The 22988-nt window shown below is 44.2% G+C and overlaps 2 protein-coding genes across 5 annotated transcripts in view; one reads left to right on the forward strand and one right to left on the reverse strand.

Annotated features, from left to right (window-relative positions):
- The window catches only part of LOC129857199 (chloride channel protein 1-like), a 49927-nt gene extending 44089 nt beyond the window's left edge, over positions 1-5838 (forward strand). The window contains exon 23 of the mRNA XM_055925218.1: positions 4536-5838. Within this exon, the coding sequence (XP_055781193.1) occupies positions 4536-5099 (564 nt within the window). The 3' untranslated portion in view covers positions 5100-5838. The remainder of the gene's footprint in view (positions 1-4535) is intronic.
- Positions 5839-6528: 690 nt separating this feature from the next.
- The window catches only part of LOC129857200 (uncharacterized), a 46513-nt gene continuing 30053 nt past the window's right edge, over positions 6529-22988 (reverse strand). Inside the window, exons 3-9 of one of the 4 annotated variants that reach the window (XM_055925220.1) lie at positions 22456-22491; positions 21880-21976; positions 20354-20578; positions 19843-19983; positions 17983-18299; positions 17403-17672; positions 6529-10886 (exon numbers count right to left, since the gene is read on the reverse strand). In XM_055925220.1, the coding sequence (XP_055781195.1) occupies positions 10632-10886; positions 17403-17672; positions 17983-18299; positions 19843-19983; positions 20354-20578; positions 21880-21976; positions 22456-22491 (1341 nt within the window). In that variant the 3' untranslated portion in view covers positions 6529-10631. Of the gene's footprint in view, positions 10887-17402; positions 17673-17982; positions 18300-19842; positions 19984-20353; positions 20579-21870; positions 21977-22455; positions 22492-22988 lie in introns of all 4 variants that reach the window. The other 3 variants (XM_055925219.1, XM_055925221.1, XM_055925222.1) reach the window with 3 other exon arrangements.

The following is a 22988-nucleotide window of genomic DNA, read 5'->3' on the forward strand; positions in this document are numbered from 1 at the left end:
GTGTGATTGTGATTGCGTCGTCTGTGGACCTATTGGGGCGGTTAACAAATTGGAGTGGGTCTAGGGTGTCAGGTAGGGTGGAAGTGATATGATCCTTGACTAGTCTCTCAAAGAACTTCATGATGACGGAAGTGAGTGCTATGGGGCGATAGTTGTTTAGCTCAGTTACCTTAGCTTTCTTGGGAACAGGAACAATGATGGCCCTCTTGAAGCATGTGGGAACAGCAGACTGGGGATTGATTGAATATTTCCGTAAACACACCAGCCAGCTGGTCTGCGCATGCTCTGAGGACACGGCTAGGGATGCCGTCTGGGCCGGCAGCCTTGCGAGGGTTAATACTTTTAAATGTTTTACTCACGTTGGCTGCGGTGAAGGAGGGCCCGCAGATTTTTGTAGCGGGTCGTGTCGGTGGCACTGTATTGTCCTCAAAGCGAGCAAAGAAGCTGTTTAGTTTGTCTGGGAGCAAGACATCGGGGTCCGCGATGGGGCTGGTTTTCTTTTTGTAGTCCGTGATTGACTGTAGACCCTGCCACATACCTCTCGTGTGAGCCGTTGAATTGCGACTCAACTTTGTCTCTATACTGACACTTAGCTTGTTTGATTGCCTTGCGGAAGGAATAGCTACACTGTTTGTATTCGGTCATGTTTCCGGTCACCTTGCCCTGATTAAAAGCAGTGGTTCACGCTTTCAGTTTTGAGCGAATGCTGCCATCAATCCACGGTTTCTGGTTGGGGAAGGTTTTAATAGTCACCATGGGTACAACATCACCGATGCACTTGCTAATAAACTCGCTCACCGAATCAGCGTATACATCGATGTTGTTGTTCGACGCTATCCGGAACATATCCCAGTCCACGTGATCGAAGCAATCTTGAAGCGTGGAATCAGATTGGTCGGACCAGCGTTGAAAAGACCTGAGCATGGGCGTTTCCTATTTTGGTTTCTGTCTATAGGCTGGGAGCAACAAAATGGAGTCGTGGTCAGATTTGCCGAAAGGAGGGCGAGGGAGGGCTTTGTATGCGTCTCGGAAGTTAGAGTAACAATGATCCAGGATTTTGCCTGCCCGGGTTGCGCATTCGATATGCTGATCAAATTTAAGGAGCCTTGTTTTCAGATTAGCCTCATTAAAATCCCCAGCTACAATAAATGCAGCCTCAGGATATGTGGTTTCCAGTTTACATAGAGTCCAATGGTGTCTGCTTGGGGTGAGGTGTCTGCTTGGGGGGGATATACATGACTGTGATTATAATCAAAGATAATTCTCTTGGTAGATAATGCGGTTGGCATTTGATTGTAAGGAATTCTAGGTCAGGTGAACAAAAGGGCTTGAGTTCCTGTATGTTGTTATGATCACACCACGACTCGTTAATCATAAGGCATACACCCCCACCCTTCTTCCTTCTTACCAGAGAGATGTTTGTTTCGTGAAGAAACCAGGTGGCTGTACCGACTCTGATAACGTATCCCGAGTGAGCCATGTTTCCGTGAAGCAGAGAATGTTGCAATCTCTGATGTCTCTCTGGAAGGCAACCCTTGCTCGGATTTCGTCTACCTTGTTGTCAAGAGACTGGACATTGGCAAGTAGTATACTTGGGAGCAGTGGGCGATGTGCCCGTCTACGGAGCCTGACCGGAAGACCGCTCCGTCTGCCCCTTCTGCGGCGCCGTTGTTTTGGGTCACCTGCTGTGATCCAATCCATTGTCCTGGATTGTGGATCAAACAGAGGATCCGCTTCGGGAAAGTCGTATTCCTGTCATAATGTTGATAAGTTGACGTTGCTCTTACTGTATATCCAATAGTTCCTCCCAGCTGTAAGTAATACGACTTAAGATTTCCTGGGGTAACAGTGTAAGAAATAATACATCACCCATTGCATCACCCAACTTCTGTGAGCTTCAATTGGCGGACAGATAGCCTAACATTCTCCTGCGAAATGTCTTGATTTAAACGATGATGCTCCCTCCACCATACTTTACAGTTGGGATGAGGTTTTGATGTTGGTGTGCTGTGCTTTTTTCTCTCCACACATAGTGTTGTGTGTTCCTTCCAAACAACTCAACTGTAATTTCATCTGTCCACAGAATATTTTGCCAGTAGCACTGTGGAACATCCAGGTGCAGTTTGGCAAACTTCAGACTTCAGACTTCAGACTTTTTTTACAGCAGTGGCTTCTTCCATGGTGTCCTCCCATGAACACCATTCTCGTTTAGTGTTTTACATATTGTAGACTCGTCAACAGAGATGTTAGCATGTTCCAGAGATTTCTGAAAGTATTTAGCTGACACTCTAGGATTCTCATTGAGCATTCTGCGCTGGGCTCTTGCAGTCATCTTTGCAGGACGGCCACTCCTAGGGAGAGTAGCAACAGTGCTGAACTTTCTCAATTTATAGACAGTTTGTCTTACAGTGGACTGATGAACATCAAGGCTTTTAGAGATACTTTTGTAACCGTTTCCAGCTTTATGCAAGTCAACAATTCTTAATCTTAGGTCTTCTGAGATATCTTTTGTTCAAGGTATGGTTCACATCAGCCAATGCTTTTTGTGAATAGCAAACTCAAATTTTGTGAGTGTTTTTATAGGGCAAGGCAGCTCTAACCAACATCTCCAATCTCATCTCATTGATTGGACTCAAGCTTAGCTGACACCTGACTCCAATTAGCTTTTGAAGAAGTTATTAGCCTAGGGGTTCACATACTATTTCCAACCTACACTGTGAATGTTTAAATGATGTATTCAATATAGACAAGAAAAATACAATAATTTGTGTGTTATTTAAGCACACTATGTTTGTCTATTGCTGTGACTTAGATGAAGATCAGATCAAATTTAATGACCAATTTATGAAGAAATCCAGGTAATTCCAAATGGTTCACATACTTTTTCTTGCCACTGTATATCATGGATCGAGAGTTACAGTGCCGTGAAAAAGTATTTGCCCCGTTTCTGATTTTCTATATTTTGCATATTTTTTTATACTGAATGTTGTTCAGATCTTCAACCAAAACCTCATAACATTCAGTATCAAAAATATACAAAAGTAGAGAAAAGGGGACAAATACTTTTTCATGGCACTGTACTTGTCTAAGAGAAAACAGAGGGTGTTCTTTAATGGAAGCCTCTCCACGATAATCCAGGTATCGTCGGGCATTCCCCAAGGCAGCTGTCTAGGCGCCTTACTTTTTTCCATCTTTACTAATGTCTTGCCACTGGCTCTGAGTAAAGCCTGTGTGTCTATGTATGCTAATGACTCAACATTAAACACATCAACTACCACAGCAAGTGAACTCACTGCAACTCTTAACAAAGAGCAGCAGTCAGTTTTAAAATGGGTGTCCTAAAAGTCCTAAATATTTAAAAAACTAAAAGCATTGTATTTGGTACAAATCATCCACTAAATCCTAAACCTCAACTAAATATTTAATTTAATAATGTGGAAATTGAGCAAGTTGAGGAGACTAAACGGCTTGGATTAACCATGGATTGTAAACTGTCATGGTCAAAACATATTGATGCAACGCTAGCTAAGATCTGCTTTCTTGACATCGCTATCAACAAAACAAGTCCTACTAGTTTTGTCACACCTGGACTACTGTCCAGTCATATGGTCAAGTGCCACAAAGAAGAATATATGTAAATTACATTTGGCCCAGAACAGAGCAGCACGGCTGGCCCTTAAATGTACATGGAGAGCTAACATCATTAACATGCATGTCAATCTCTCCTGGTTCAAAGTAGAGGAGAGTTTGACTGGATCACTACATGTCTTTGTGAGAGGTATTGACGTGTTGCAAGCACTGAGCTGTCTGTTCAAACAACGAGCACACAGCTCAGACACCCATGCATAGCCCACAAGCCATGCCACCAGGGGTCTCTTCACAGTCCCCAAGTCCAGAACAGACTCTGGGAAACACACAATACTACATAAGGAACAACGTGGACTGTGAAGAGACACACATACGCATACGCACATACACACGCTAACACACACAGTTTACACACATGTACATTGTAAAATTATACATTTTGTATTGTAGATATGTAGTGGTGTAGTAATGTGTTGTATGATGTACTGTTACATTTTTTTAGTGATATAATCACCTTAATCTTGTTTGGACCTCAGGAAGAGTAGCTGCTGCCTTGGCAGGAACAAATGAGGATCCATAATAAATACACATAAAAATACATGGAGCCTGTTCAGTTGGCTGTTGCTTTGCTGTTCTGTTCTGTTGTACTCGAATAGTGAGTCACACTATTACACTATCAACGGTGTTCGTCTCTGACTTATCACAGCGTCACAGTAAACCTGTATTAACATGCTTTGCTTGTGTTATGACACGCTATGTTAACCACTTCTATTCACTCCTTTTCCCTTCCTCTCTCACCCTCCATCTCAATCTCTATTTCCCTCTCCTCTTTCTTTATTTCTCTCTCTCCCCTTCTCCCTCCCTCCCTTTCTCTTCTCCCCCTCTATATTTATCTCTCCCCTTTAATCTTTCCCTCTCTATCTCTCCCTCTCTCTTACCTCTCACAGTTGCAGAAGGCCATTGAGGGCTCCACCCGTAGTGGGGTAAGATTGCGCCCCCCTCTGGCCAGTTTCAGAGATGCCAATCGTAAAGCCAAGAAGCACGTGGCTCCCCCCTCCACCCCCTCCTCCCCCACCAGGGAGAGGGAGCTATGGGGTGAGGGGGGGAAGAGGGAGGGAGGGTGTAGTAGGAAGGAGGGGAGCGATGGGTTTAAGTGGGAGGTTAAGGAAGAAAAGGGGGAGGGAGATGGAGGAAAGAGGGAGGGAGAGGTGAGGGAGGGAGAGGTGGTAAGGTGTAAGGATGAGGTGGTTGGGACAGAGGGAGAGGGTGACATGGATGAGGCTAAGGAGGAACCCAGGGGGAACGCAGGAGGAGCAGGTGGCTCCAGTGCAGGTGCAGAGTGTGATACCTCCACCCCCAACAGCCGAGGGACAGACTGTCCCCCTCAGGAGCCTTCCTCCCCCACCTCACCACACTCCACCTCCACTCGTATCTTCATTGTGTCATCCCTTCCTACCGTGCCGGAGACGGATGGAGAGAGGGAGAGCGAAGATTCTGAAGAGCCAATTTAGATGGCGACAGGGAATTCTGTGGATTCTGTTTCTTAAATGAAGACTTTCTCCTCTCTGGCCTCAGTCCACTTACCTCATTCAGTGAGCGTTTCAAGGAGAGCGTAACAAGGAGCATCCTGGGTATTGGAGTTCTGTGCAGGCTCATTCGAGGCTCTGCAGATGTTCAGCTTACAGAGAGCAGGAAGAACAGGTGCACACAGTGCTTCTGGCACTTGTAGTTCTGGAATTTCTGGTAGCTAATAATACTTTTTGTAAGATGATAGTCTCTTTCCTGATCTCAGCAGTTATGGAAGGATTTTTTTCTACTCAAGACAAACTTCTTTTTCACTATTTCAGTTTCTCAGGTTTTTCTCCGTGTCTTTAAAACTACAAAAATGGACAGATGTTCTACGTTCTTCATCTGTACCTATCATGGTTGGTCTCCTTGTCCCGGTATTGTTGAATGTATGAATGTGTTTGTAGCTACATGGTACTGTATGTCTGTATCACTGAATTCCATGTATCTTTATGACACTGTATATGACAGCAATGAAATGTTAGATAATGAAATCACATCATTAATCATGACAATGTCTGTCAATGGACTGATTTATATTTGATCAAATCGATTGAACGTTTACTGATTAATGAATAGACAGGCTTTAAATTATTACTGTAACCACTGTAAAGTAAATATTGAAATTGTTCATATGGATGCCTATTTACTATTCTTATGGAATACAATAAATATTTAAATGTTTTCAGTAACATTTCATTGAACTTGGAGCATGGCAATAATCAGCTCCAGCATAATACCAGAGATGCACTGTTCACTACAGTCTGGTAAAAGTTTGTCTTTAAAAAGGCTGTGGACATATAAACACTTCCAGCTGAGAAGGTCAACAGTGTATTTCAGTCTCAATTTGTTTGACATTAACATTCTCCTGACATCATAATGGCTGACAACGGCAGACAGACAGGGAGGTTTAACTGTAGGCTTCAACCATAGTTGCCAGTCCCCAGCAGGACGCTTTCTGCTGTTTCTGTGGTTGTCATGTTTGGCATGGCTTTGACAAAGAAGTTGGCTGAACAAGAAACAGAACTGGCTACCAGGCTGGGGCCCTATATGAGTACTTATCCATCCTTTAAGTAATCCCTGATGTCTACCAGCAACGTTTCTACACTACCATACATGAAGGAAGGCAGGAAGGATGGATGCATGGTCATGTATTCAAGATGAAAGACACCTAGAATGTGTGTTTGGGGTTGACAGGAAGGGAATGGAAACATGATAGAAGAACTGCGTCACAAAGCCCCAGCAGGCTTTGCATCTCCGTGTTCACTGACCATAAAGAAAAGCACGCTTTCGGTGACGTTCCTCATCCTCACAACATAAAAAACAATGTCCGTTCTCACTGTTCAAAGACGTCCACACACAGACACATCAGGATTCTCTTTGTGTGTTTATTTGCTCTTTCTCCACCGTTTTTATTTTATTTGGAGAGAGGGGAGGAGGGGAGGAAGGGGAGAAGAAAGAGAATGGAGTAGAGGAGAAAGGGATGGAAGAGGGTGTTCGCTCATGCAGGGGAAAGAGAGAGGGGGAGGAAGAGAGAAAGATATAGGTTTACGGCCGAGGAGGAAGGGAGGGGAGACCACATGGAAGAACCATCCCGTCACAACCTTCCCATAAGCATGCATAGGTATGGGCTTTAATACACTGGTATTGCCAGTTTACATTGATCATCTCAAATTAAAACATTCAATCAAGCCAATTGTATACAAGTGTATTTACCTCAGGGTTCTGTGCCACACAGTTCCAAATTACCACATCATTTTGTTGAAATGTCTGTTTGCCTCAAATATGGTCAATCTGTCAGATTTTTTAAACAATCTTTTCAGGCAGTGATTCTTCCAACAAGAAATCAGACAACTACATGGACAGACAGACAGACAAACAGAGAGACAAATATACAGAACAGGTAGAAAGAGAAAGCAAGGGGTAGAAAGGCAAAAAGTTACGTATTGAAAGATGGCAGTAGAATCATACATAATAAGAAATCAACTGGAAATCAATCAGTCAATCAATCAACAAAGACAATCGATAAACAGGAACATCAAGTAAATACATTTGGCTTCTTGTTATTAGTTTATTAATTCATTAAGTTCTTAATCGTCAAAAGAATCTATAAAATATCTTTGTTGAAGTAGTATCATTCTCTGGGTCCATGTTTGTGCTTTCAATGAAGCAGAACAATCTCTCTGGGGTCAAAGGTCTATCACTACAGAAAGTCCCAAGGACAACACACAGAACAATACTGCTTCAAAAAGACTTACCTACAATAAATAATAAACTATGTACAGGCTGTCATGTTATTCCTCCCCCCAAATAATCATTAAATAAATGAATGAATAAGAGTGGTTGGGTAAAGACATCCTGTAGGTTGTAGCTCTCAGAGCCAGTCTGAGACAGACAGGTGAAGGCTAATGCATAACACAAACTGAAAAATACCACAAGGTAGCAGCTCACCAGAACCATCTGTTAGAAGTAGGGTCGCTGAGTCTATCCTGGTCAGGTCACGTGGTCAGGATAGACTCCTAGCCTTGGTTAGTTCTAACACCAATATGCATCTTGTCTTGCAGACGCGTCATATGTGTCATGACAGCTGATGGACACTTATGACTAGTAGACTAAAGGAAGTTGTATGGTTGAGATTGTGTTGTCATTGCCTGGGTGATCATGGCAGCTGTGACATGAATCTTCATGACTGGTTATGACTATATAAATGACATCATTGTGTGTTTCATGATGGACAGCTCCAGGGAGGGGGTGGGTAACCTTAACCCTAACCCTTGTCCTGGAGGGATGCAGTCAGTGTGTGCAGGGTTTTATTCCAGCCCAGCTTTAACACAACTGATTACAATTAATTGTGGCCACAATCTAGCCCTCCAGAAGTTTTCACTGTCTGTTTGTTCGATCAGAGAGAGCCCCAACCAACACGAAACTGCTCTACATCAACCACACATATTCTGTCTTATACTGGAGGAGGTGTCAATCATTCAGTAGAAAAATAAACATTGTCCCAACATTGCATAAATAATCAATCAATAAATTAATGAATTCAAGTCAATAAACCTTTTTTATATCTTAATTATTTTTTCACACAATCAGAGTGAAAGGAGAAGGTTGTTCTCTGTCAAATAATAGTAATATTAATAAGAATAATAATATTAATTAGAATAATATTAATAAGAATACTAATAATAATAATACATTGATATTGTGGTTGTTTTTATTAGTGACACATGCACAGATATTCCAGACCAGTATCTCCAAAATTCCACTATTCTATCATGTCTCTGAACTTCACTACCATTCCTCCACTGGGATACGCACTTTCCTCTTCAGGAAATACACACGCTAACTCAAACGTCACACTCGACTCAGGCAGAGTTTTGCTCCACCGCTGTAGTCACCATGAGCAGGAAGATACCGGTTCTATTCGGTTCTAGTGTTTGGTTCTACTGTTCAGTTATATTCCCTGATTGACTTCAATGTTCTCCTTAGACCCAGTCAAATTAGGTCCTTTGCATTATTTTACAACAGTATTCCGATATCCAATATTTTAATGATCACACTATTTACAATGTTGACATTCCACTATCCTTTTCCTTTTACTTGTGTGGTGATAGAAACAAATTTAAACACAATAAGCTTAATTTGGGAGCTCAGGAAGATTCCCAAAGGAAAGAGCTGGGACTGAGACTTGTAGAAAAATAAAGAAACTGTTGCAGTGGGGACTGAGAGAGATGGTTCATATCCTCTCTCATTAGTATTTACATCTATATGACAGTAGTGGCCACAAGCCGTTTAGGAGACCTGTGTTTGGCTCCTCACTAATTAGTTACAATTTTGAAGATGTGTTTTTGCTCTTCTAAGAATCAGTACCCAATTCAAACAGCTCTAACCTACACCTTTGAGAGAAACATTTGCTCCTCATCTTTTCTCCACAAAGAAAAGCTTGGTATTGTCCCCAAGAGCTGACATCAAAACAACAATCTGGGTTAAAACAGAAGCACATCTCAATCTAAATCCTCTTTCTGTTGGTACCAAAACACTCCAGAGTACTCCCTCTTCCTCCAGCCATCTCTAGTTTGGAACCTGGAACAACAGCTCAGAATCCATCTCGTCTAGTGGTTCTGTTTTGGTTCTTGGTGATGCTAAGAGCTCTTTCTGAACAGTAATCAAGGACATTGACGTGTGACAGAGTCCAAAGGCAGCCTCTGATCTGTTGGATTGCATCAGTGAAAAGCGATTCACTACTGCAGCTCTGTCTCTTCACCGTTCACTCCATGACACGGACCTGTCAGTCATGATGCACAGTCAAGCAGACTACAAGGAGCTCCATGCCCTGAGTCTTCTCTGGCCCAGCACCAGCCGTGTCCTAGGTTCAGTGCAAAGTCTATACAGTTCAACATAGGACAGGTACTCCATAGTATTCTGAAGAAACATACGGAAAGACAGAGTAGGAAGCACACTATCTTACTGTACAGTACATTCCTTTAACTGTGCAGTGCTGTGTGTGTGGCCGACAGGACAGGCCTGCAGCCTTTATGTGCCTTGGACATCTGGGGAACACAGCAACACAGTAACGTTGTTGTCTTTCTCACTGTGTTAGGAGGGTTCAAGTAGATTTCACTGCAGTGGTTAGGTTGCAGAGAGCTAATTTGGATTGAATTCGTTTTTGTGGATAATTGAATAGGTGTAATTTTTAGAGGGTTATGATGAACCCAACCTACTAAAGTTGCTCTGTATTCATGCAGTTAGTTCTATGAGTGTTGTGGATGCTAGATGTGAATGACATAAGAGGAGAGGGTATAACATGTGAGTGTTTCTGTTCTTCAAGTTGGGGTTGATATTATTCTACTTGATGTGTTGAGTGTAAGCTGTAAACAGAGTAGTTCTCCAATGGAGAGATAGTGTTGTAAAACAGTGATTTTGATATATATTCTTTTATCATTCACTTATTCATAGATTTTTGTGTTGTCATGATTTTTTGCTTTGTTAGAAAATCATTGTTGTCATGATAATCTTTTATTACTATAGATTTAATGATCATTATCATATTTGACGCTGGACTGGATAAAGTCATTTGTTTAAAAAGCATGCATGTTTCAATTCCCTCCTCCTCCGTTTCCTTTTCCTGATACAAATGTCTCTATCTCAGCTGCTCCTCTTCTTTATATCATCCCCTCATACCTCCTTTTTCTCGCTCAGTCTTTTTTCCCGCCCTCTATTCATCCCTCCCTCCTCCTTCTCTCTAGGAATGTAAGGCTTCCAAAAAAAAGTTGTCAGTTGAACCAGCTGTTGTCACTGCGTGAGTCTGTTTCCAAATCTTCCTCCTCTGCTCTTCAGTGGTCACGAGTTTATATCCCATCAAAAATGTGTTTGATACCTGAAAAGGAACAGATTTATTGATAAATATTTCATTATTAGGATCAGTCATTTCTGACGCTGAGGGTCAGTCTGTCACGTTTCTCAGGGCAATCTGTCAATCAGTTGGTTGCCATGGCAGCAACAGCAGACCCTTGCTTCTCTTCCTTCTCCTCCAGAATCTGGATGCCTCCACAGCTGACATCAGAGGCCTTCCGCTCTGTGATTTGCTGTGCTGGTTGCCCCAGACTACTGCGCCCTGGACTACTGCGCCCCGGACTACGTTGCCCAGGACTACTGCCCCCGGAGGTGATGGCTTCATCTCTCTGTGTTAGAGTGGCGGACTCCGGCTCCATGCAGAGTGTCACCTCCTCGTCCTGTTCAGGGGACAGAGCAGGGGCTTGGTCAGGGGGTGACACTTACAGAACATTCAGATAGAAATGTTTAGAATATAGCAGATACTGCATGATTCTCTGACCATGGAGAGGAGAAAGCAAGGGTTTATTCACGAGTTCAGATGGAAATGTTTCTCTGTCATATAGTACCAGTCAAAAGTTTGGACACACCTACTCATTCAATGGTTTTTCTACATTTTACATTGTAGAATAATAGTGAAGACATTAAAACTATGAAATAACACGTATGGAATCATGTAGTTACCAAAAATGTGTAGATAGATTTTAGATTTTAGATTCTTCAAAGTAGCCACCCTTTGCCTTGATGACAGCTTTGCACACTCTTGGCATTCTTTCAACCAGCTTCACCTGGAATGCTTTTTCAACAGTCTTGAAGGAGCACCCAGATATGCTGAGCACTTGTTGGCTGCTCTTCCTTTACTCTGTGGTCCAACTCATCCCAAACCATCTCAATTGGTGTCACACCCTGGCCTCTGTTATATTGATTTTCTTTATTAGTTTAGTTAGGTCAGGGTGTGACATGGGACGTTTGTGTGTTTTGTCTAGTTTATGGTGTGTGTATTGTTTAGGGGGTTTTGTAGTAGGTATGGGGTAGTGTTCAGTAGAGAGGTTTAGGAAAGTATGGTTGCCTGGTTTGGTTCTCAATCAGAGACAGCTGTTTATTGTTGTCTCTGATTGGGAGCCATATTTAAGGCAGCCATAGGCTTTAGGTGATTGTGGGTAATTTTCTATGTTGCATATGTGCACTTAGTTCGTTTTAGCTTCACGATCGTTTGTTTTTTGTTCGTTTAGTAAGTGTTTGTTTTTCTTCATTAAAAGAAGATGTCTTTTTTCCACGCTGCGCCTTGGTCCACTCATTCGGATCGTGACAATTGGGTTGAGCTTTGGTGATTGTGGAGGCCAGGTCATCTCCATCACTCTCATTTTTGGTCAAATAGCACTTACACAGCCTGGAAGTGTGTTGGGTCATTGTCCTGTTGAAAAACAAATGATAGTCCCACTAAGCGCAAACTAGATGGGATGGCGTGTTGCTGCAGAATGCTGTGTTAGCCATGCTGGTTAAGTGTGCCTTGGATTCTAAATAAATCACTGACAGTGCCACCAGCAAAGCATACCATCACACCTCTGCCTCCATGCTTCACGGTGGGAACCACACATGCGGAGATCATCCGTTCAACTACTCTGCGTCTCACAAAGACACGGTTGGAATCTAAAATTTGGACTCATCAGACCAAAAGGACAGATTTCCACTGGTCTAATGTCCATTGCTCTTGTTTCTTGGCACAAGCAAGTCTCTTCTTATTATTGGTGTCCTTCAGTATTGTTTTTTTCGAATCTCAACAATTCAACCATGAAGGCCTGATTCACGGAATCTTCTCTGAACAGTTGATGTTGAGATGTGTCTGTTACTTGAACTCTGTGAAGCATTTATTTGGGATGCAATTTCTGATGCTGGTAACTCTAATGAACTTATCCTCTGCAGCAGAGGTAACTCTGAGTCTTGCTTTCCTGTGGCGGTCCTCGTGAGAGCCAATTTCATCATAGCGCTTTATGGTTTTTGCGGCTGCACTTGATGAAACTTTCAAATTTCTTGAAATTTTCCGAATTGACTCACCATATTTATAGGAATGATTGACTGTAATTTCTTTTTGCTTATTTGATCTTTTCTCTCCATAATATGGACTTGGCCTTTTACCAGATAGGGCTATCTTCTGTATACCCACCCTACCTTGTCACAACACAACTGATTGGCTCAAATGCATTAACTTCTTGCAACTGTAGGGGGTGCTGTTTCAAATTAGCATAATTGTCTCTACGGAGTAAACTGCCTAGTACTCAATTCTTGCTCGTACAATATGCATATTATTGTTATTATTGGATAGAAAACACTCTCTAGTTTCTATAGCCGTTTGAATTATGTCTCTGAGTGAAACAGAACTCATTCTACAGCACTTTTCCTCCCAGTGTGTGAGATTTAGACATCTTGGCCTCTGGTTCCAGATCAGTTTTAAAAGTCTCTGTTAATCCTATGAGATACAAACACTGCCCACGCCTTCCTCTAGGTGTCAGTAAGTGGTGACAATTTGAATGGAGTTGATTGCGCAATCATTGGCTCTATAAATGGCAAAATACCGGAAGTAGCCTTCCTTTGGACACTGCGCTCAACGCGAGAAGGATATCTGACTGGCCTTTTTCCAAGCATTGGTTTAGCCAGTAATATAGCGTCGGTCATCTTTTTAGGTGTTACTTGTTATAGGTGTTAGAAACATCATAATGTAGTTAATTTAAACCGTTTTATAGCAATTTATATCCGTTTAGTGCGATTTTGAGGCATTGCTTTGTAATAGACTTTGAAGCTCCGGGCACGTTTCGGGGTCCCGGTCGTACGTTAGTGGGCATTTCGACGGACAAGTGGACATCTTTCGACCAAAAGACGATTAGACCCAAGAAAGGATTCATTGTCCAAGATTCTGATGGGAGAACAGCTCATAGTAAGAACAATTTATGATGATAAATCGTGTTTCTGTCGATAAATGTTAAACGTTTATGCCGCCATCTTGTTTGCTATAGCTTCACTTGGCGCAACCTGTATTGAAAAGTAAGGATAATTTAAAAAATGTAATTCCGCGATTGTATTAAAAATTAAATTGTCTAACAATCGCTGTCCACCCTGTATTTTTTAGTCAAGTTTATGAGTATTTATGTATAAGACTAGATCACTGTCTAATATGGTGCAGGACATTTTCTGACCAGCTGAGCTACTTTTGTCATTGTCTAACCATGATTTTGGTGGCTAAATATGCACATTTTCGAACAAACTCTCTATGTATGTTGTAATATGATGTTACAGGAGTGTCATCTGAAGAATTCTGAGAAGGTTAGTGAAAAAATTAATATATTTTGGCGATGATTACGTTATCGCTCTCTTTGGCTAGAATCAATGCTCTGGTAATGTTTGCACATGTGGTATGCTAATATAACGATTTATTGTGTTTTCGCTGTAAGACACTTAGAAAATCTGAAATATTGTCTGTATTCACAGGATCTGTGTCTTTCGATTAGTGTATGCTGTGTATTTTTACGAAATGTTTGATGATTAGTAATTAGGTAATACACGTTGCTCTATGTATTTATTCTAGTCTAGTTGTGACGGTGGGTGCAATTGTAAACTATGATTTCTACCTGAAATATGCACATTTTTCTAACAAAACCTATCCTATACCATAAATATGTTATCAGACTGTCATCTGATGAGGTTTTTTCTTGGTTAGTGGCTATCAATATCTTAGTTTAGCCGAATTGGTGATAGCTACTGGTGTTGAGAGAAAATGGTGGACAAAGAAAAATTGTGATTTTTGCTAACGTGTTTAGCTAATAGATTTACATATTGTGTCTTCCCTGTAAAACATTTAAAAAATCTGAAATGGTGGCTTTATTCACAAGATCTGTGTCTTTCATTGGGTGTCTTGGACTTGTGATTTAATGATATTTAGATGCTACTATTTAATTGTGACGCTATGCTAGCGATGCTAATCAGTGTGGGGGGGTGGGGGGTGCTCCCGAATCCGGGTTAGGTACTCGGTAGAGGTTAAATGTGACGCTATGCTAGCGATGCTAATCAGTGTGGGGGGGGGGGGGGGGGGGGGGGGGCTCCCGGACCCCCGGGGTAGAGGCCCGTGAAAGGTTAAGAAGGAATTTCCACAAATGAACTTTTAACAAGGCACACCTGTTAATTGAAACGCGTTCCAGGTGACTACCTCATGAAGCTGGTGAGAGAATGCCAAGAGTGTGCAAAGCTGTCATCAAGACAAAAGGTGGCTACTTTGAAGAATCTGAAATTGAAATCTGAAATTGTTACGTCCGTCGTTAGATGAAGACCAAGGTGCAGCGTGGTAGGCGTACATTTTTCTTTATTAAAAATGACACAGAAAAACAACAAAATACAAAAACGAACATAAAGCTATATGCAGTGCAGAAAGCAACGACACACAAACAAGATCCCACAACTGAAGGTGGGTAAAAGGGCTGCCTAAGTATGATCCCCAATCAGAGACAACGATAAACAGCTGCCTCTGATTGGGAACCATACTAGGCCAACAAAGAAATAGAAACATAGACTTGCCCACCCAAGTCACACCCTGACCTAACCAAATAGAGAATAAAAAAAGGTTCTCTAAGGTCAGGGCGTGACAGTCCCCCCCCCCCCCCCCCCCCCCCCCCCCTTGAGGCTCCCCCCACTTCGGTGGCGCCTCTGGTGCGGGGATCGCTGCCGGGGACTCCGGACCATAGATCGTTGTCGCGGACTCCGGACCGTAGATCGTCGTCGCGGACCCGGACCGTAGATCACTGCTGGAGGAAACGAACCACTCCGGCCTGGGCGCCCTCGCTGGAGGCTCCGGACTGGGGACCGTCGCTGGAGGCCCCGGACTGGGGACCGTCGCTGGAGGCCCCGGACTGTGGACCGTCACTGCAGGCTCCGGACTGGGGACCGTCACTGGAGGCTCCGGACTGCTGACCGTCGCTGGAGGCGCCGGACTGGGGACCGTCGCTGGAGGCTCCGGACTGGGAACCCTCGCAGGCGGCTCTGGACTGGGAACCCTCGCAGGCGGCTCTGGACTGCAGACTGTTGCTGTAGACTCTGGACTGCAGACCATTGCTGGAGACTCTGGACTGCAGACCGTAGCTGGAGACTCAGGACTGCGTATCATCACTATTGGCTTCGTGCCATGGATCATCACTGCAGGCTTCGTGCCATGGATCATCACTGCAAGCTCCGGGCCATGGATCATCACTGGAGGCTTCGGGCCATGGATCATCACTGGAGGCTTCGTGCCATGGATCATCACTGGAGGCTTCGGGCCATGGATCACCACTGGAGGCTTTGTGCGTGGAGCAGGCACAGGACGTACTAGGCTGGAGACACGCACTGGAGGCCGGGTGCATGGAGCTGGCACAGGATGTACTGGACCGGGGAGGCGCACTGGAGGTCTGGAGCGTAGAGCTGGCACAACCCGTCCTGGCTGGATGCTCACTTTAGCCCGGCAAGTGCGGAGCACTGACACAGGACGCACTGGGCTGTGCAGGCGCATTGGAGATACCCTGCATAGAGCTGGCGCAGGATATACTGGGCCGTGGAGGCGCACTGGAGGTCTGGAGCGTAGAGCTGGCACAACCCGTCCTGGCTGGATGCTCACTTTAGCCTGGCAAGTGCGGGGCGCTGGCACAGGACGCACTGGGCTGTGAAGGTGCAATGGCGACACAGTGCGTAGAGCCGGCGCAGGATATCCTGGACCGAGGAGGCGTACTGGAGACCAGGAGCGCTGAGCCGGCACAACCCGTCCTGGCTGGATGCTCACTTTAGCCCGACACGTGCGGAAAGCAGGCACAGAATGCACCGGGCTAAGGGTGCGCAGAACCGGAAAACATGGTATCTGAACCGTGACCAACTCCTCATCGTAATTACAGGGAGTTGGTTCTTGTTCCCACCTTTGCTCCACTCGCCACCCCATGTTCCCCCCCAAAAAAATGTTTTTGAGGCTGCCTCTCGGGCTTCCGTCATTTCCTTGATTCCTGGTTTTGTCGCCGTTCCTCTCTCGCTGCCTCCGCCTGCTTCCATGGCAGGGTCTTGTCCCCTGCCATAACCTCCTCCCATGTCCATGATGTCCTTCACTCACTCTTCTCCCGGGCCCAGGATCCCTGCTCCTCCTGGCCACGCTGCTTGGTCCTTTGGTGGTGGGATCTTCTGTTACGTCCGTCGTTAGATGAAGACCAAGGTGCAGCGTGGTAGGCGTACATTTTTCTTTATTAAAAATGACACCGAAAAACAACAAAATACAAAAATGAACGTAAAGCTATGTGCAGTGCAGAAAGCAACGACACACAAACAAGATCCCACAACTGAAGGTGGGAAAAAGGGCTCCCTAAGTATGATCCCCAATCAGAGACAACGATAAACAGCTGCCTCTGATTGGGAACCATACTAGGCCAACAAAGAAATAGAAACATAGATTTGCCCACCCAAGTCACACCCTGACCTAACCAAATAGAGAATAAAAAAGGCTCTCTAAGGTCAGCGCGTGACAAATATAAAATATATTTTGATTTGTTTAATACTTTTTTGGTTACTTAATGATACCATATGTGTTATTTCATAATTTTGATGTCTTCACTATTATTCTACAATGTAGAAAATAGTACAAATAAAGAAAACCCCTGGAATGAGTAGGTGTGTCCAAACTTTTGACTGGTACTGTATATTAAAACATCAAGGATATACTTCTCTGCAGTTTTCAAAAATCATCGATCTGGATTAAATGCATAGAAATATAATGAATAGAATGAATGAATCATTGTCTTGAATGTGGACTTCCGTTCTATTAATTTTATTTCTATGCATTTAATCCTATCCGATAGGCGAAGTCCAGATAACTTTGAAAAACTGGGCCCTGATAACCCTGTGACCTGATATGAGCTCACCTTCAGTTCATCTTCCTCCTCATGCTGCTCCAGCAGAGGGGAATGTTCTGTCCCTGCCCCCTCATCCCCAGACGGAACATTCAGAGCTGCCTCCACCACCGCTGCCACGCCTATGTTGTAGCCTCCAATATCAGTGTGATAGGATCCTGTCTGGCCCGCCCCCCACAGGTCCACCAATGGGGCGTGGGTGGCAGGGGCCAGGCTATGGATGGTGCTGTTGGGCGTGGCTTGCAACGAGTGGTTGGTGCTGTGCAGCCTTTGCTCCAGAGACTGTGGAGAGAAGAACGAGACAATGAGGAGCTGTAGGTAGGTAGAGGTTCCTCTTCACCACTGATACAGGGACAGGGTAATTGTGTTGTACTAAGAAGCGAGATACAATAATGAATCTCTGACGATATTACCATATCAAAGGCCGAATTCAGTATTCTTGTCTCGATCAAAATACCCCAGAGAAAAAAGAGAAAACCCACTAAAAAAACGAAATGTCAACTGCCCGACTACGCCATGAATGAATATTGTCTATCCATGGAAATAGATTGTTATTACTTTTCTCTCATATTAGACTGTTGTTTTCCCTCACCTGTTGTTGCTGATACAGGAGCTGCTGTTGCTGGTAGTGCTGTATCTGTTGTAGCTGCTGCAGCTGCTGGAGCTGACTCTGATGCTGTAGGTTGAACTGCTGCTGCTGCTGCTGCTGCTGCAGCAACGCGTTCCCATCATACCCATCACAGGAAGTCCCGCCCTGCTGCATCACGTAGGAGCCAGCAGCGGGAGAGGCCACTCCGGAGGGCTCGTTGCTGATTGGCTCCCAGGCGTCAGAGGAGGAGAGGCAGTAGAGGCCCTGGGCGACATAGGTGTTGGGCCACATGTCCGCAGAAGAGTGGTGCAATATCTGGTCTGAGAGGATGAAAAGAACAAGAAAATAGAAGAGTGAAGAGGCGGGATAAACGTTTGGTTGTCCTTGACAGATGCACTACATTGGACCTCATGGACATCAAACTGCAAATAAATCTACAATGCTGACATCAACCTTTATCCGAAAGAGGAAACCTCGAGTGGAATCATGTGATATCCCTATGGGGACACCCCAACCCTCTCAGACCCAAATTTATCATTGAGAAAATGACTTTACTTGAACGATCCCCAGACAGACCCCAAGTGTACTGTAGCTACACCGACTAGTCTAATACATCAACATTATGATTCTGTATAGCCATTGGGTGGTCTGTCTGCCCTGCATTAAAATGACATATAATTCAGCCTATAGCACGGCTGATATGAATAAGGGTGAGTCATGGTAGTTTTTGCCATCTCATATTCCAATCTGGTTTTGTTACGGATGAACAAGGCGACTAATATCCACCACTGAATGATAACAACATTAAAACTGTTGAAGTATGGTAGCCATTTTGTGCGAAGGAGGAAAATAAATGGAAGAATATATCAGTTTGTGTGTTGCCAATGCCGTTATGTACAAAAAGGCTGTCAAACACAAAAGAATGAGGTAAATCACACTTATTCGCAGACACGTCTTTGTGACATTGGCCTAACAAGTTTCAAATAGAGGAATGGTGTATATACATGATCTGACAAAAGAGCCTCAAGGTGTGCTGAGTTGATATGGCGGTGCTATGGGTCATCATGCCGGCAACCTCACATTATATCACTTTAATGATGACTCAAAACTGTCAAAATACATCCAGAGACAGCCAAAATCATGTTTAATACTAACATTCTGCGGTTATTTGACTTCAAGCAGTACAATTACATTAAATAACTGGCCTGAAGTTGTGATTCAACTAATGATCATCACACAGCTTCAAGGCCATTTGTTATCTCTCAATAACAAACCACAGGGAGAAAACCACATTATGATTTCAACATGTCTCCATGTCTGAACGCCTCTTTGCATGAGAAGGAGAAATACAGGAGCACTGTAACAGACAGCACAGCGATGTGGAATAAAAATGACCAAGTGGACTATTTATAGAGTTGAAATCCCTGGTCTTGCATTCCCCCAGGCTGTGTTTGCGAATCTGACATTAGCACAGAGTTAACCCTCAAGGCTGAGACGGAATAAGATGCCTTTGTTACTGAGCAAAATTACGCATAATGTAGCCCACACAGTACACTCCAGCTTTGCCTGATCTCAGGCCTATGCATAAACGTGTTTGGCTGCAAATTCTAGACAAGGTTCCGCAGTGCAGGGTCCTATTTAGCTCCTTAAACTATCCCTTAAACTTGGTTGCCCTAGTTGATTGGTGCTACTGTAGTTTGTCAAGCATATTTGTAGTCCCTTACCTCGACTGACATGCTCGTTTAGAGGCCATATTTATAGTCCTTTACCTCAACTGACATATGGTTGTTTAGAGGCCATATTTGTAGTCTCTTATCTCGGCTGATACATGCTGGTTTAGAGGCCATATTTGTAGTCCCTTACCTCGGCTGGTGATGCTCTCCTGGTTAACCTCGCTGAGGTGGGCCACACTGCCCTGGTTGGACCCTGACCTCAGACTCTCTCCATCCATGGAGGTCCAGGCCATGAGCGTTGCCTGGGAGATGGCAAACTGCTGCAGGATACCTGGAGTGCAGAGGGTAAGTCAGGGTCATTGTAACGGCCCAGTTGGCTGCTGCCTTCCCTCAGCGCCTTAATGATTTAATATCTATGGCTTATTTAAATAAAGATTTAATATGTAGTCTACTTAATATCTATGGTTATGCTTTGCCTAGGCCAATGTTGATATATTTGGCTGGTGTTCTGCCCTGCTGATTAGCTGACCTATAAACAGTCTGGTTATGATGTGGGGTTCAACACATGAGAACCCTTTTTCCAAAAGGCTTGATTTTGTGAGGGTTTCCTCTGAACACCACCCTGGTTGTATAAATCAGCATCAACCACTCCTATTGCTTCTGTCTCCTCTCACAGTGACAAATTCCCCTCCCCCTCTGACCTGCGGTGAAGCGAGCCTCCTTCTCCCCGTCGCTGAGGTCGCTGTAGGCGTCGCTCTCCAACCGTCTCTCCATCTCCTGCTCTGCCGTGGACTTGCGTGGGACGGAGACGCCCCCCGGGCCCACCACAGACATGTCCCAGTTCTGCCACTCGATCATGTGTGCCATCCGGCCTTGGGCCATGGATGTAGGCTTGGTCACCTTGTCCTTCATGGAGCGATTCACACCTGGGGAGGGGGGGAGGTGAAGAGGGATGTAGGGATTGATGCGGGTATTGGGGAGGGTTAGAAGGGTGAAAGTGGATTAAGGGAGGGTTGGAGGGATATTAAGGGGTTTGGAGAAGGGGTGAATGTGGAGTTTGGGGAGTTAGGAGACAGGCATCAGGTTGGAGACAGAGGGGGAAGGAAAGAGATTAGATATTATGTTATTATTCCACATGTAGGTCTGTCTGATCCTGTCAGTATTTAGGGGGTGCTGATAAGGGCCTCTGGATGAGCGGTTAAATGAGCGGCTTAATGAACATGCTTTAGATTCATGGTTAAATGAATAGGGAGGATATGCTTATAATGTAGATAAGATGACGTGTGGAACCGAGGAGGATGATGGGGGACAAGGAGGAGCCAATGGGTATGTCTACTCTGGGAGAGGTCCATCATGGGACAGAGGAGGTTAATTGAGGTGAGATGGCCAGAGGGGTGTGAGTAATGAGAGGTCGGCTTGTTGACATGATAGCTTTCACACCTCTGCTAAGCTGCCTGCGCTGGCTAAGCAGAAACCCCACTCCCCCTGCAGTGTCTGTTAAGACATCCTTAGCTGATGCATACAGTGCACTGCGGAAGACACTCTACTTTAGAAATCATGTTCCGCCATGACGGTCTGTATTCTGTCTGCTGGTTACATTATGGCTTTGCTCAGTAATTCATGTGTCCAAGTCAAATATATGATGAGTTAGCAGTTCACTACATTCCAATACACTTCACTGCACATTACAACTGTACAAAACTACTAACTGCACCACACTGCGCAGTGCACAATGCACATTATACAATTATACACACTGTAACACACAGACACAAACTCAGACTACACTCAGAGACAGTAGACACAAACTCAGACTACACTCAGAGACAGTAGACACATTACACAGTTATACACACTGTAACACACAGACACAAACTCAGACTACACTCAGAGACTGTAGACACATTACACAGACACTAGAGTAGTTCAACGCCTCACAACCACTTAACAGACAAACAACTACACCTCCCACTCACCTCTTGTTAACTCAACAAGCCACATAACAATGTACTGTGGGTAGTGTATTTTTTTATAGGATTGTCGTTAGGTTTAGGTGCTATTCCACCAATGACTGGGGGGTCAGCCATTGACGTGTATTATCATTATGGTGAGAGGAAGTGAATCAGGGGAACCCACTCTGGGGCCATGTTGGCTCCAGCGCCTGTCCAGGCGGGAGCTGACATGGGGTCAGTTTACCAGTTACAGGACAGACACACACCTGACACACCTGTCAGTGAGGACTTAGCCAGAGCACCGATCCCATAGTTATTGGAGTTGTTCCTCTTCAGACGAGGCAGGATGGACGTGGTGTCTTCCATAGACAGCTAAAGGAGCGAGGGAAGAGGATGATAGAGAGGTGGAGGAAGAGATGTGTGCCACAGAAGCGCACAGAGTTCAGAGGGTAGGTGAGAGGAGAAGTTAGGTAGATATTGGGTTAATACAGCGTCAAAAAGCAACAATGTCATAATTTGACAAAAAAATCGTCATTTCCCAAGGTCGTTGTTCGAACAACTTCCTGCTTGACAGTGCTGAAGTGCATTATGGGGAGTGTTGTTTTTTAGAATCTGCAATCAGTATAAACATAGTGCACATTCACAATGGTTGGTTGTTTGTTGTGGTCACTACAGTGCACAGTGCACTACTACATTGAGAGAGAGTTAACGATACTGTATAGAGAGAGTTAGATGGGAGGGGAAGTGAGGGGACGAAGTAGTAGGTTACCTAAGGTGAGTTAAATCAAATAAATCAAAACAAATAGATAGAGAAATAAAGGTAGATGAAGGAATGATGTCACAACACTTACATTGATTCCTTCCCATGAAAAGTCTGAAAATCCATGCTGAAGGAGAAAAATAGGAGGAGAGAGGGATGGGGAAAGAAGGAGCAGGAAAGAGTAAGAGAGTAGGAACAAGAGAGAAGGAGAGAAAGACGTACACATGCATGGAAGAAATGGGAGGAGACAAAGAGGAGGAGGAGAGAAATTATAGTGACAGAGGTAGAGTAGTATAACCAACATGCAGAAATGGAAAGAAGAATAGGAGAGGGAAAGAGGGAGAAGATCGCAAAGAGACAAATATAAGGTTTACCAGAAAGACAGAGGAGAAGACTCAAAGGCCAGAAAGATAGAGGAAGAGAGACAGAGACCAGAAAGATAGAGGAGGAGAGGAGACAAAGACCATAAAGATAGAGGAGGAGAGGAGACAAAGACCAGAAATATAGAGGAGGAGAGGCAAAGACCAGAAAGATAGAGGAGGAGAAGAGACAAAGACCAGAAAGACAGAGGAGGAGAGACAAAGACCAGAAATATAGAGGAGGAGAGGCAAAGACCAGAAAGAT

The sequence above is a fragment of the Salvelinus fontinalis genome, chromosome 6, assembly GCF_029448725.1.
Source record: "Salvelinus fontinalis isolate EN_2023a chromosome 6, ASM2944872v1, whole genome shotgun sequence".
Lineage (NCBI taxonomy): Eukaryota > Metazoa > Chordata > Actinopteri > Salmoniformes > Salmonidae > Salvelinus > Salvelinus fontinalis.